We start from the raw sequence: 14,185 nt of genomic DNA, 5'->3' as shown, positions 1-14,185 counted from the left end.
CCCCCCCCTTCTTCCAGATGTGTGCCCTATTGATTCATACCAACCATCTGCTTTGCTGCAGAGTTTTGATTCTGAGGAGTCGGGTTCTTCAGCCCCGCAGATTAAAAGCCCAGCAGAAAATCCTCAGGGACTTCGAGCCGCCTCGTGCAGCCCCATCAGACCAGCGACAGACGTACGGTTTAGAGGTTTTAATCGTATTCTTGTGTGCTTTGAAATCTTTTTGGGAGCTCATGAGTAAAACCAACATCATTTCCTCTCTAATAAGGTTATTGTATAAAAACTCAGCGTCTGTTTAGGCATTATGCTTGTTTAAAATATGACAACATTTGATTTAAGTGTATTGAATCATTCAGCAGATTGTTTTGTAATTATTTAGGAACCTGACGGAGATGTCCTTCAACCTGTTACAAGATCACCAAATCCCCAACTGGACATTGGTAAGAAACTCATTTTAACAAAAATGATGGGTTTAATTGTTTTGTCCTTATTCCTGTTTTCCTCTTTAAGTGGTGGATCTGTTCTCTGTTGCAGATTTGGACGTCCCGTTCAAAGCGCAGGGTCTAGTAAAGACTTCCAGCCCCATTGAACAGCGTGCGAGTAAAAGCCAGTCATCAGCTGGCATAGAGAAGCCAGCTGATGAGAAATGCAGAGCCGTGTCCCCAATTCTTTTTACCTGCGATGATGGAGCTGCAGAGGAACCTGACGAAAGCCTTTCACCCATCCAGAAACCTCGGTGCAACGGACAAGTCACAGAGAAGTAGGAAACAACACAATTATTTCTCTTCCTGTTCTGTTTTTGGAGTTTGTTTTTACCAAAGTGTTTCCACAATTCTCCATATGTCCAGCAGTGATGGTGGTGAAATGGCATCTCCTCTAAACAAGATTGATCTCATTAAGAAGTCTGTCCACAAAGAAGTGCTGAAATCACCACGGTAATTCTTTTTATACCTTCTTATTCTTCCTTTTCCTTCTCTGTCACTCCAACTACCTCCATGTCCTCTCTAACTGCATCCATATATCTTCTCTTTGTCTCTTTCCTGGGAGCTGCGTCTCTAACATCCTTCTACCAATTCAGAAATATGTATTCAAGCATACAAACTGTATAATTTTTTTGATAATAACTCTGTTCAGGGACATCTGAGTTGCATCTTTCAATAAATCTAATTACCAACTTTTGTTGAATGGCTATCAGCCGGCAGGAACACGGCAAACCCGGTGTATCGACGGCAAGATGGGAGCCTGGAGGTCCTGCTCCTGAAAGCGTCCACAAACGGCCGCCCGCAGAGACGTCCTCGCGCGTGGGAAAAGACGTGTCCGCCTTTCTGCAGAAGGTCAACCAGACGATTCGGTCCAAACCGCCGAAGTGAGTTAAAATCAGAGCGCACCTAAACAGCTTGTTTCTATCTGCGTGACCACATCTGTAAAGGGCAGAAATGAGGGATGATTTCCTTGGGTGCTTTTTTTTATTTATCCTATATCTGTTCATGAATAATAGACTTGTTCTTTGCTTGTTAAACTGCAGGAAGTCGACAGTTAAAGCTCCGCTTCTGCCTCCGCCTGAGCCAGAAGATGATTTTTTTATTCTGGAAGACGATGCACCGCTTTGGGTTTCCATCCCGAGCAGGAATGTGACGAAGAAGAGACAAAAACCGAGCAGAACTTCCAGTTCTGACAAAGAGAGCGTGGCCGAAAGCGAGCCAAAGGATAGGCCGGTGAAACAACAGGAGCCGGAAACAGCCGACAACAAACCAGACATTCAGGCTGTTAATCAAAAAACTAATGATCACAAAAAGAAAACCAATGAAAAGAGCAATGAGTCTGAAAATTTTAAGGACAGTTTGTCCGGTCCGGAGGGCTTTCCTGCCGGTGATCCGATGGAGCAGCAGAAACCAAAGAAAAAGAAAAAAACAAAGACGATTTCATCAGAGGCCCTGCGATGGACTTGCGACCTGTCCAGGGTGTCCCCCGCCTCTCGCACAGTGACTGCTGGGGATAGGCACCAGCTACCCGTGACCCGGAATGGAGAAGCGGTTAAAAAAAATGGATGGATGGATGGATGGATTTCATCAGAAGAGAGCGTCGAGGCTGAGGGTCCTGAGGGCCGAGCCGGCGTGGAAGCCGAACAGCCCGCCCAGAAAACTCAACCAGAAAAACGCAAGTCCGCCGGGAGGAAGAGCCGAAAGGATGGCAAAGAAACCACGCCGACGAAACGGACCGGCACAATAAAGGAGAGCAGGAAGCGGCCTCGGGGCTTGGCTGAGACGGCGGCGGCTGATGGTGTTTGGGGAGAACGAAACCCGGAGCTGAGTGATGAGGCGCCTGCAGGAACTGAACACCTGGGTTCTTTTTCAGGTAAGACATTTCTTACCTTTCAAAGAGTCATGCTGCTTCTCTAAAACCGGGTGAGGTGAACTAACAGATGACTCGGTCATTCATTATAGAACCTGTTTTTGCTTTTGTAACCCCAAAGGTTTGGCAGTAAACATCAGTGTTGTTGCTGATAGAGAAATTAGTTTTTTCTTTCTCAGTTTGTTGTTTTTTGCTTCCCCACAGACAAAGAAATCAGGAAATCTGAAGCGGATGAAGAAACTAAACAAACCAAACCGTCAGCGGAGTCTGCAGACAGTTCATCTAAAGAATTAGTTCGGAGGAGGAGGAGGAGGAAGCCGACCGGCTGCTGGTGGGTGAGTTCGGGGGAAGCGGAGAACCCACTGCCGCCCAAGAAGCCCAAACAGAACAACAAGGAGCCCAGCGCAGCTCCTTCAACCGTCCGGGACAAAAAGGACAAACCTAACAGGGGAAGAAATCAGAAACGGCCCGCGCAGTCAAATGAAACTAAAGGAGGCACAAACGAACAGACTAAAAAGAGCAAGACAAAAGGGAAAAAGGTTAAAGAACCAGATGGGATCATCGGCGCGGCTGAGGAAAAGCGGGAGATCCCCGATGAAGACGTGGATCAGGAGAAGAGTAGCCCTTTGGTTTTTACACCCAGAGACCTCAGCCTTCACTCGGGTAGTGTGACGTTTTTACATCTTTTGCACAATCAGTACACTCTGCTAATGATGGATTACACAAATTTAAAGCTAGTTTCACAATTAAACTCTTATTTTATACTTTAAATAACTTTCCTCTAACTAAACAACTGATAATCATAACTAAAGCCGTAGGATTTTGACTCCTTAAGCTTCAAATTGAAAGAAAGGATCTAATATTTGGTATTCAAACCATCTTACACTGTTATATATAAAGTTTGAAACTACTACAGTAATGTCAAAACGTTATATGTTTTAGTACTTATTGTTTGCTTGTAGGGATTCTAAGTAAAAAGTAACTAAAACTTCCACTAAAAAGCACATTCACCCTGAAAAATAGGGGCTTTAATGTATCTTAAATCCAGTCCAGTCCAATTTATTTATAAAGCACAAACAAGTTGCAGCCAAGGAACTAAAATAAACATAAATAACATCAATAAAACGGTACTAAAATCAGCTCACACTGGGGGAATTGTCAGCGAGAACAGACGTCTTTAAAAGAGATTGAAAAATCGGACATGACGTCTTCACTTCCTGTTCTTAAGAGTTTAGGAGCCACAGCAGAAAAAGGCCTTAAAGGTGAACTTCACCCTGCTTTGTGTCCTTTTGTCACAGGAGGTCAGATCTTTCAGAGAGTCTACCATAACTCCTCCAGCGAAAACATTTCCGTCCCGTCCTCGGCGCCTGAAGATCAGCCCCGGAACCCAGAGCTGCCCAAACGTAGGAGGAAGCCTCCACAGAACTGGTGGGAAGTTGGCCCCGCCTCCTCACCGCCTCAGCGACTTCACAGCAAGGAGCCCGAACCTCAGGGAGAGCTGAAAAAGCCACACAAGCAGCAGAAACCTGGACTCGGCGCCGCAGCAGCTGGGTGTAAACCACCAGGGGGCGCTCTGGCGACGCCTCTGAGGCCACTGGCGACGCCAAAGAGCTCCAAACGCTCCGAGGCGGCAATAAGAGACATTTTCACGTCGGCTGCGGAGACCCCAGCTCCGCTCGCCAGCAGAGGCGCACATCAGAGTAAGAGGCGTCTCGTCACGCCCCGTCCCGCGGCGCAGGAGGACGCCGGGTCCACGGCGGGCAGCAGGGATGGTGGTGAACGCAGCGGCGCACAGCACAAGCTCCAGAGTCCACCAGGCAGAATGTCTTTTTTAGAGGACACGTAAGGGGAAAAAACCATTCATTAATGTGCCTCAATCACCCGGGTTTGATTTTTTTTACCATTTTACTGTTTTTTTCTGCAGGCTAAGAGTCGTCAGAAGTGGACCCTCCTCCATGATTGAGATGGAAAAGTACGAAGGTGGCGATGCTGGTATGTTTGAAACGTCGTACCTCACATCGTTCTCATTTATGTGCTTCTTCACTGAACTCCTTAATTTACATTTTAACTTTAGTTTCTCCCAAAAGAACGAATAAACATCTGACCAACAAAGCTCTGAAAGGAAAGCAGAGGCTGATTTAATCTTTCGGTTACATGAAAAAGTTGCGCAAACAACTTTGAAGAGTCTTTGAGGAAGGAAATCAGAATCACACTAAGCATGTTTTTTTTTAGTTAGATGAAGCAAAACATGAAAACCCGCTCCGCGTTTGATCTGATCAGTGAAATATTTAGATGTTAAACTCACAGAACATTAAACGTTGTCGAGTTTTTCCTTTCAGATACTTCAGAAACACTCATGTTGACAAAAATTTATCATTTTCTTAACTGAAAAAGTCCCTCAATTGGTAAAATATTGTTTTTTTATGTTTCCTGTCATAAAAACTTCAATAAAAATTGATTAGATTAATAAATGCCAACCAAATAAAAGGTCTGGTTTAGTCGAGATGCTGAATAAAATAATAATTCTGTATATTTTTTTAAACTAACCTGATTCCTCAAATCACCGGGATTACAGCCTGAAATGTTAGAAAGGAAAGCTGATAGGATGCAGAAATCCTTTCGAGCAGAAACTGAAGGTGAACGCTCGCCGTCTGCACGCAGGAAGTGAAGCTCTGTCTTAAATAAATGAAACGGCGATGGTTACTCCGAATGTGGGCGCTCTCGCCTCCCGTGGGAGAATTAAAAATGGAAGATCCGGTCCTTTTTTGGACTCGTGGTCGTGTAGCTCGCATCAATATGAATGTTGGCTGACGGGACTAATTGCCTCCCCTGTTTGTTTGTTTTTTTTTAAATTTAAAAATATCAAATTTTCCTCCTTTCTGCCGCTCCAGATTTGCAACCACCCAGAGTCCAGATGGTGCTGTCCGCGTCAGATCTTTGTTCTGCTCCTCTCAAGCCGCTCACCTTGCACTCCAAGGATAAATCTGCTCTGACGGAATGGTTCCAGAGCCTGTGGTCCTCCGCTGCTGATGGTAGCCACGTGTTTACGACCTGAAAAAAGGGCATAAATTCAGTCGTTTTTCTTACCTGAGCTCTTTGTTTGTTTACGACGTGCTAAATGAATAAACACTGGGTGGTATTATTGTCTTGCAGATGACGCCGTGATCACTCCAGACCACTTCCAGTGGTACTTCTACCAGGACCGAGCCCTGGGGATCCAGGCGGACCTGAACAGCACCTCCATCTGTTCTGGGAAGCTCCTGATGGGCTCCTTCTCGAAGAAGCCGCTCTGGGTGGATCACAGCGCGACAACAGTCAGTCCCTCGCTCGTCCTTTCCACACCTGAATCCACCAAACATAAACCCCCTTTTCCTAATGTCTCGCTTCCTTTCCTTGTAAAGGTTTTTAATTTATTGACGAGCTCGGTGAGCGTTACCGTCGACGGCAGCGTGTCTCGCTACAGCCCTGGGCAAGCCTTCATGGTGGAGTGCGGTAAGAATATAACGACATTAACGGGCAAATTAGGCGCCGCGTTGGGGGGAAAATATAAGCGGAGTAAAGGAGCATGTAGCTCCGGTGTATGGAGGGGAAATAAAAGGTTTTATTTCTTGTTTTTTTCTGTCCCGCAGGACAAGCCTACAGCATTCACAACACCAACGCTCAGCCGGCTGTTCTCTACTTCACCAGGGTGTCTGCAGAAAGTTCAGACTGAAATGATCACATCAGTTTTATTCTAAATGACCAAACGCCTGCAGGAGAGGGTGTGTGATTACCCGTCACTGTACATTTAGACTTTTCTGACTTTTTATTAACAAAAAAAACAAACCTTTTCATACGTGATGTAAATTGGCAGCGAATAAGAATACAAACAGGAAACGCTTGTAAATAAAGAAAATGTTGCTTTATTTCGGTTTGTTGGCGTCAAATACAAATGATCCATATGCCTCTGCACATAAATGTCTGTATATTAAAAAAAGTGGTTTGTTTTGTCTTTTTATTTTGAATATATGTTAAAAAGAAGCGAGTGGTTTGGTGATATTGTGCAGCTAAATTTAAACATTTATGATCCAGATGCAGCTTTTTGAGATTGATGCTGATGTTTTAGGCAGTAATGGTGAAATCCAACACACTTTGCTTTATTTTAAAGAAATAAAAATCACAATTTCGCCAAAAAAAAACTTAAAAGCTGTACAAATTATTCAGTATTTAAGCTGCTTTCCATTTATTGAAATGGAACGATTTGCGTTGACGTTTAACGTTACAGCCACACTTATATGTATGAAGAAAGTGGTTAAAATTGCAATTTTATTATCGAACCTGGCCTGTTTTAAATGGAAACAAAACACTTAAAAATAATATCTGATTACAGGACTAAAGTTGGATAGTTTGGTTAATATATGAGTTAGAAAACATTTGTTTAGTTCTCATATTTAACATTTTTTTGCGATTTCTGACACTAACAATTCCAACAATTTTGTCATTTTGCACATTTTTCATCATTAAATTCCTTAAAATTGACCTGAAATGTACACAGGTAGAATATAAAAGCTCTTAAAGTTATTTTCAGTCTAACTCCCAGCATTTATCACATCTTTGGTTGTATTTTCAAGCTGAATCTGTAGATTTGTTCAGCCTTTCTCACGTTGCTGGTTTTAGGAAGGACACAGATCCTCAGCGTGCCGCAGAGCAACACAAAACTTTCCTTTTTTTTATCTGGTTTAAAAGCAGCTTTTCATTACGAGGCTGCAGGCATATAATTAACGTTCAGTAAAAACAGAAACTCTAATCTGGGCTCCATCACATTCTTGGACCCTGGTGGGAGTTTCAGCTTTATTGCCACAAACTTTATCCTCTCTCAACAGATAATCGTTACAGATTGATTCTCGCTGGGTTTTTTTTACAGATTAACCTTAGTGCAGTTCGTGCTCTTGCTGCTTGACCGTATTTGGTTTATATTTTGGTCTTTTTATCATCCCGTGCCACAAAAAGAACAAATCTAACCATCGTGGAAGCTGGATAAATTGATATAAAGTCACAGAATCAGGCAGCAGAGTTCCTTTTCTCACGGATACACGACAAACAGCTGAGGTTGATAATCATATTGTGTGTTGAGTTGCTTTTTTTTCTGTTTATTGTTTAATAGGCTGACATGGAAGTCCCAATCTGTAGTCCAAACAAGTCCACATCTTTGATTTGAATGCAAAACGGAGATAGAAAGTGGACCGGGTTTGATCGTCACTGTGGATGGTTTGACTCGCCTCGGGGCAGGATTTCTTTCAAAGAACCGGATGCTGCTTTTGGAGAACGCTCCAAAGTGTTCAGTTACGAGCCGCCATCATGACCAGAATCTGTATCACAGCTTCTGCGAAGTGAAACGGCTGGAATGAAGCCCATCTGCTCTGAGGTTTTGTTCTCGTTTGAAGATCAAAACGTGAACCTGTTTCTCAGAAACGTGTGAGGAGGTGGTGTTTTATTGTAGGAAGGCCGAAAATGGGTTCGGTGAACTGCAAACCAGATAAAAACGAGACAGAATGTAGCGTTGTTATCTTTGCCTTCAAAGAAGGTCATTTTAAACACTGAGCACAGTAGCGCACCTCCATGCCGGCTCGTATCTTTGAAATGTGCTGATTAAATGTCAAAAGTGTCTTCTTTCATTTTGGAACAAGGCTGCCAGGATTCCCACAGACTTTCATCTTTTGCCTCAATCCAGTTAGTATGAACTGCACGACCAAGACTGGCAGCAGTGTTTATGTGTTGATTTTATGTGAAGTTTCTATTTTCATTTTTGGTTACAGCAGCAGACTATGAATGATGTGAGGCATGCCACCTAAAGGTCTGACTGCTGGCCCTCACCTGCGGTCATGAGGTTTGGATCCTGACCGAAAGAACGAGATCCTGGATCAAAGCGGCTGAAATGAGCTTCCTTCGTAGGGCGGCCGGGCTCAGGTGAGGAGCTCGGAGTAGAGCCGATGGTCCTCCTCATCAAAAGGAGTCAACTGAGGTGGTTCAGGCATCTGTTTAGGACGCCTCCCTTGGAGGTTTTTTGGGCACGTCCTGCTGGGAGGAGACCTCAGAGCAGACCCAGATCCTCTCTGGAGGGATTATGTCTCCTGTCTGGCCTTTGGGATCTTCCAGGAGGAGCTGGAGAGCGTTGCTGAGGAGAGAGAGGTCTGGGTTTCCCTCCTGGACCTGATGCCTCCGTGACCCGACCACGGGTAAGAGGTAATGGATGGATGGATGGAGGGATGGATGGATGGATGGACGGATGGATGATGGATGGATCTATCTATGGATGGATGGATGAACAGATGGATGAACAGATGGATGGATGGATGGATGGATGCTATCTAAAGAACAAAAGCCAAATAATTTTGAGTGTAAAAGATAAAATATTCAGATTAAACACGTCGTTTCTCTGCACCTTCTTGGAAATTAATGGAAAACAAATCAGTGAGAATAAATAAACTCTAATTTATTCCCAGCAGGAAGCGTCTCTCTAAAATCCTAAAGTGAAGATGACGCCCTGTGTGTTTGTCTGGGCCGCCTTTCCAAGCCGTATGTTTGCACTAAGCAGAACTGTAGGCGTTTAATAATGGATTCCTGAAGACAGAGTGTAATTACTGCCCTCCCACACTGCCTTCTCTTAATGCCTCAAAAAGAATATTTACCCGTTTATTCACAGAATATACAAAAATCAAAGTCAAGTTTGTTTAGGATGTCATAAAAAGGAATATAATTTGCAGAAACATGACTTTTTCAATTACACTTTTTCCCCCTGGTGTAGAACACAGATCTGGGTCAAATCAGAGTTTAAAAACAACCAGTGCTTTACAGAGTATATGATGAATAATTCAGCATGAAAGAGAACTTTAATAAAACATTAAAACAGTAAAATAAAACCAAAGTTAGAAACAGCAGCGCCCTATAAATTGTGGGGTACCTCAAGGTACCGTTTTAGGCCCTTTTTCTTCTCATTATAAAAGCATCCCTGAAGAAATTTAGGCATAAAAATCCTGAAGTAATGAAACTTAACCTGCCTTTCAAGATCTTTGAAGATGTTGTGGATGACTCTCAGCCACTACCACATAAAGTTTTAGTTCAGAATCTGTGAAACCGCCTGAGTTAAAGCCGTTTTTGTGCTCCCTCGCTGGAGTTAAATCCATTCTAATGCACAACGATTACATTAAAATTTAGACCCACGAACATCCTTTTATTGGCACCCTCTTCTGGAAATAAATATCTTGAAGCTTTAATGTTTGATGGCTCTGTATAGTTCTGTGTTGTCGTGCGGCTCTGAGGCGTTAAGAGGAAACGTCAGCAAAAAAAAAAAACCCTGGCTGGCTGGCTGGTGCGCACATTTCCTATTTGTGGTGTATATAAATCACAGCGTAATTACCTGCTCCGAGCTCTGAATGAAATGATTTCATTGGTCCGAACAAAGGCTGTGCAGGTTCTCTGTGGGTAATCTCACGTCTCGCTTCGGACTTCAATTAATAATGATTTCCTTCCTTCGCTGTGGCTTCGAGCGTTTGTTTGGAGCTGCAACTTTTCTAACGGGCACCAGCGCTTATAATGGAGCCGTTGCTGCTCCATGAATCATCCTTGAACAATCTAGGGCTTCCCCCTATTCGTTTAGATTCAGGCAAATGGCAGGAAATTATCCTTTAATGCTCATTTGATTTTGCTGCACAAAGACTCGGTCAATCTTGTCGGACAATTAAAGGCGTCAAAGAGGCGTCCGTGTTCCCGAAGTGTGGATCAACAAATAATAAACAAGTGCTGCGTGCCAGAGATTAAACTGGTTTACGCCACCTCCTCCTGCGTCCATGGAGCTGCAGCCAGGGTGCGTTTGTGCAGCCCGTTCACACACACATGCACACACACACAGGCTAAAACACTACCTTTTTGCCTTGGACAGAGGAGGTCATTGCAAATAGTTACCCAAAAAAAAAAAAAACCACTGACAATCAACAGCAAGCAAAAGTTTGTATCCTGGGGGCCATTTTTTAAAAATTGAAAACTGAAGGCTGCCACTGCAAAAAGAACCATGTTTATCATTTAGAGCAGCGGTCCCCGACCTTTTAGCTCCACGGACCGGTTCATTATCAGACAGGATTTTCACGGACCGGCCTTTAAAGGTGTGGCGGATAAATACAACAAAATAAAATGATACGAGCGGCATGAAAACGGGGGGATTTTTTAAAACATAATAAACGTAAATCCAACGTGTCCTCGCAGCTTTGTTAGCTGCGTTATCAACATGAATAACAGCCTCTCCTCCCCCTGATGTTCTCTGTGTTTAAACACGCCCTTCAAAATAAGAGACCACTAAGAATACAACTCACCATAACTCTGAATCAGTGGAACTCTGAGCCTGTTTCTCAGTAACCAGACGGTCCCATCTAGGGCTTCCAGAGATGTTTGTTTTTTACTCGTTTTGCTGCTTGTGGGTTTGTTTTTAGTGGTAACGCATCACCTGACCTAGATAAGCGTTCTGACCAATCAAGAGGGAGTCATAGACGGATGGAGTGGAGAAAATCTGGTCAGTTTTTCAAAGTAAATGTCATTCAGATGGAAAAACTGTAAGTTAATTATTCTTTCTGTGCGGCCCGATACTAAATGACCCACGGACCAGTACCGGTCCGCGGCCCGGGGGTTTGGGACCTCTGATTTAGATTAATAATCTGTTCTTCTGAAACTCTAAACAGTGTTCTCCAATCCTGGTCCTCGAGGGCCTCCATCCTGCAGGTTTTACTTGTTTCTCTGCTCCAACACCTGATTTGAATCAATGGGTGATTAACAGGCTTCTGCAGAACATGAAGAGGTGATTTAACCACTGAATCAGGTGTGTTGGAGCAGAGAAACTAGGAAAACATGCAGGATAGTGGCCCTTGAGGACCAGGATTGGACACCCCTGCTCTAAGAGATCTGAAATAAGAGAAGAGGAGTTCACATTTACTCAAATCGTAATCTATGCAAAGCTCAGGATTTTACAAAACCACTTTTATATTTACCAGGAAACCAGCTGAGTTGTTTTATTTTCAGCAATACAATCCAGACAGTAAATAGCCCCTAATGCTGTTTGACGTCTTTGTTTAATCTTGTGTGCACGTTTTCAGAGAGAGAGTGTGTGTTTTCTGTGTGTGTGTGTGTGCGTGTTAACTTCAGACGAGCCGAGGTAAAATTAAAAAACCTTCTCTCTTCTGACTCAAGCGAAGAGAAACGGAGCAGGAGTGACTAATTCTCGGAGGCAGTGCGTTGAATATCTTCAGGTTTGTCACGTTGTTCGGCCTCGGCGGCAGCCAGCTCATCCTTTCACCACAATCTACCGTCACCGACCTCGTTCTCTTCTGAGAAATACCTCGCTAAGAGTCGCTGCTCTTCCAAGGACGAAACCCGTTTCTCGTGGCTGATTTTATTCCAGCTTTTTTGTTTTTCTTTCAGCTGATTTTTGATATTTATTTGCGGCAGATCCGATAAAATTCTCCTTCCGACAGGCAGAAAATATTTATCCTGCTCGCTGAGACTCGTTGAGCGCGAAACCTTTTCGCACTTTTCTGGGGAAATAGACTGAAAAACGAAGCCTGATTACCTCCAAAATGAAAAGAAATCCCTCTCAGGAGGAGGCAGGGTGTTTTTATTTGAATTCCCCCAAAGGAAGGAGAGCGAGCAGGAGTGCAGAACTCATCTTTGGGTGCTTTAGAACAAATTCTGTGTAATGGACAGACACAAATCATTAAATTAACTCAAAAACTGAAGCTGCAGGTAATGACTGTTCATTTTCCCCTGAGTTTTCTGCACGAACACAAAAAATATCAAGAAATAAAGAAATGGATTTCATATATAATCAAGGCATTTCATGTTAGTTGTGTCAAAAAGCAATAAATGAGATTGAAAGCCTTATTTTTGTAGTTATTAAAATAGATATTTATACGCAGTTTTTATCTTTATCAATATAGTTTTTGAAACAACGCCACCAGCTATGGTCAGAGGACCCTTATTAGGCAGAAAACATGCAGTTATATCATTAAAAGTTTGTTTTTAGATACGTCAAACCATTTATTTTTGCACGACACAGTCAGAAATAAGCTCAAACGTACCCTTTATTACCCGACTAGCTTCATTTTGCAGCCATGTAGACATTTCACAGTAACCGCTTCCACTTTTCTCCCCCTTTAGCTTCCAGTTCAGTCCAATCCACCTTCCATCTCCCATCCTAACCGAGCGATCTTCTCTCCCGATCAAGCTGGGATTACACCCAGAACCGACTCTGAAGGGCCTGAATTTCTCTCTCCACAGCGAAACACAATGAGTTGCGCAGGAGTACCAGCGGAGAGCTGTATTTGGTCTCAACGGAACGGAGGAGAAAAAAGAAAACGGGCTTAAATTGACTACAATTACCTTTTGGAATCAGGTTTGTTACCTCGACTAAGTATCGAGGCGCGGGTTTTGAAAGGAAAAAATCGATGCACACAACGGTTTGTTCTCGTTAAAAAAAAAAGGTTTTCCAGGGTGAAGTCGTTTATCAGTGAGGAGTCAGAGATGGTTCACACTCTTCAGAAAACTTCTCTGGATGGGTCATTCGCCGCTTTCTAACCTTGGAGGCAATTTGCTCCCGTTGAACACTTTCAAAGCTGCAAATGGACGACGAGAGCAGCAGCGAGGTCACATCTGCACTGAATGGGGTTGACTCTTAGATTCTCAATTCTTCACAATATTTTAGGACTTTTAAGGTCAAACGACACCGCTGGTGAATTAAAACAGCAGGAAAACGTGCGATTTATTACGTTAAAGCGACAGTTCGGACGTTTTGACGTTCTGCGGACAGGTTTGGAAACATGTAATGCCTTAAATGTTGTAAATATCTCTCGTAGACCTCAGTTTCTGACCGGACTGATGAGCTAACAGCTAGTCAGAGCCGAGCCAAGACCAAAGCGGTCGTATTATCCCCAAACTTTTAAGCAAACGCCATTTTATGAACCTTTACTGACAGTTTTGCATCACACGACTCTGTGCGTAGAACGATATGATTAGCAGCAAGTGTAATTAATGGCAGAAGCAGCTAGCTGTAGCACTTCCAGCCTGGGAAGTGATAATACTTCTGCCAGAATGACCGTGTTATATAAAACTGACTGCAGGGAACTGATATGAAGTTGAGGTTTTGTCAGATTACTGATTGATTGCTGCTCCTCGTCGTTTCGCCAGCGAGTCTTTCCGTTTCTAGTCGCTCGTGTCTCGTTGTGCACGCGCCCAGTTAAACGTAAAGCTTTCGCATCACTTCTGCGCCTTCGTGCGGGTCCTCCGCTGCATCTCCGACACTTTGGTTCCTGCTACGACAGAGAATCAACACCGTGTGTTCGTTCCACGACTGTTGATCTCATAATTTGGTGCCTTGAGGGACTGATGCTGCTGCAGCCGTCTGTTTCAGAGGGTTTAATTCAGGGCACCTCTTATGTTTTTAGCTTCAGCTGATTACCACCTGGATTTTGTAATGTATGCAGAAAGTTGCTTTGCACTATACTGAAAAAAGCCCATTTATGGACTGCTAAAATCCACTGGAGGCTCAGAAAGCTCCTTTTCAGAGCTCATGTTCCTCTTCCACATCATGATCCACAAACATAACCATGACTTTTAAGCAGATTTTTTTTTTTCCTTTAAAATCAAACCTGTCAAACGTCTCTCCGCTCAGCTTGACAGGTAATTACCGATGACATTTATCCCAAACTATTTAGGTAATTTGACAGGCTGTTTCCGAATCATCCCCGATGTCTTGTAATTTTGTGTGAAGCGGCTCAAGATCAGTGGAAAAATATATATATATTTTGATTGCTTTCAT

At 43.4% G+C, this 14,185-nt stretch overlaps 1 protein-coding gene across 1 annotated transcript; it reads left to right on the top strand.

The window, feature by feature from the left end:
- The first annotated feature begins 22 nt into the window (after positions 1–22).
- si:ch211-161h7.4 (serine/arginine repetitive matrix protein 1) lies at positions 23–6,523 on the top strand. The gene is made up of 13 exons (XM_017406409.3): positions 23–172; positions 377–437; positions 532–757; positions 849–932; positions 1,193–1,363; positions 1,523–2,352; positions 2,554–3,012; positions 3,648–4,191; positions 4,274–4,341; positions 5,241–5,381; positions 5,503–5,663; positions 5,751–5,841; positions 5,979–6,523. Exons 4-13 carry the CDS (start codon positions 862–864, stop codon positions 6,059–6,061), a joined length of 2,619 nt encoding a protein of 872 aa, XP_017261898.2. The 5' UTR covers positions 23–172; positions 377–437; positions 532–757; positions 849–861; the 3' UTR covers positions 6,062–6,523.
- The last annotated feature ends 7,662 nt before the right edge of the window (positions 6,524–14,185 follow it).

Source organism: Kryptolebias marmoratus, linkage group LG21, assembly GCF_001649575.2.
Source record: "Kryptolebias marmoratus isolate JLee-2015 linkage group LG21, ASM164957v2, whole genome shotgun sequence".
In the NCBI taxonomy this organism is placed as follows: domain Eukaryota; kingdom Metazoa; phylum Chordata; class Actinopteri; order Cyprinodontiformes; family Rivulidae; genus Kryptolebias; species Kryptolebias marmoratus.
The sequence above is the reverse complement of the archived record's forward strand: the minus strand, read 5'-3'. Positions and strand labels throughout refer to the sequence as shown.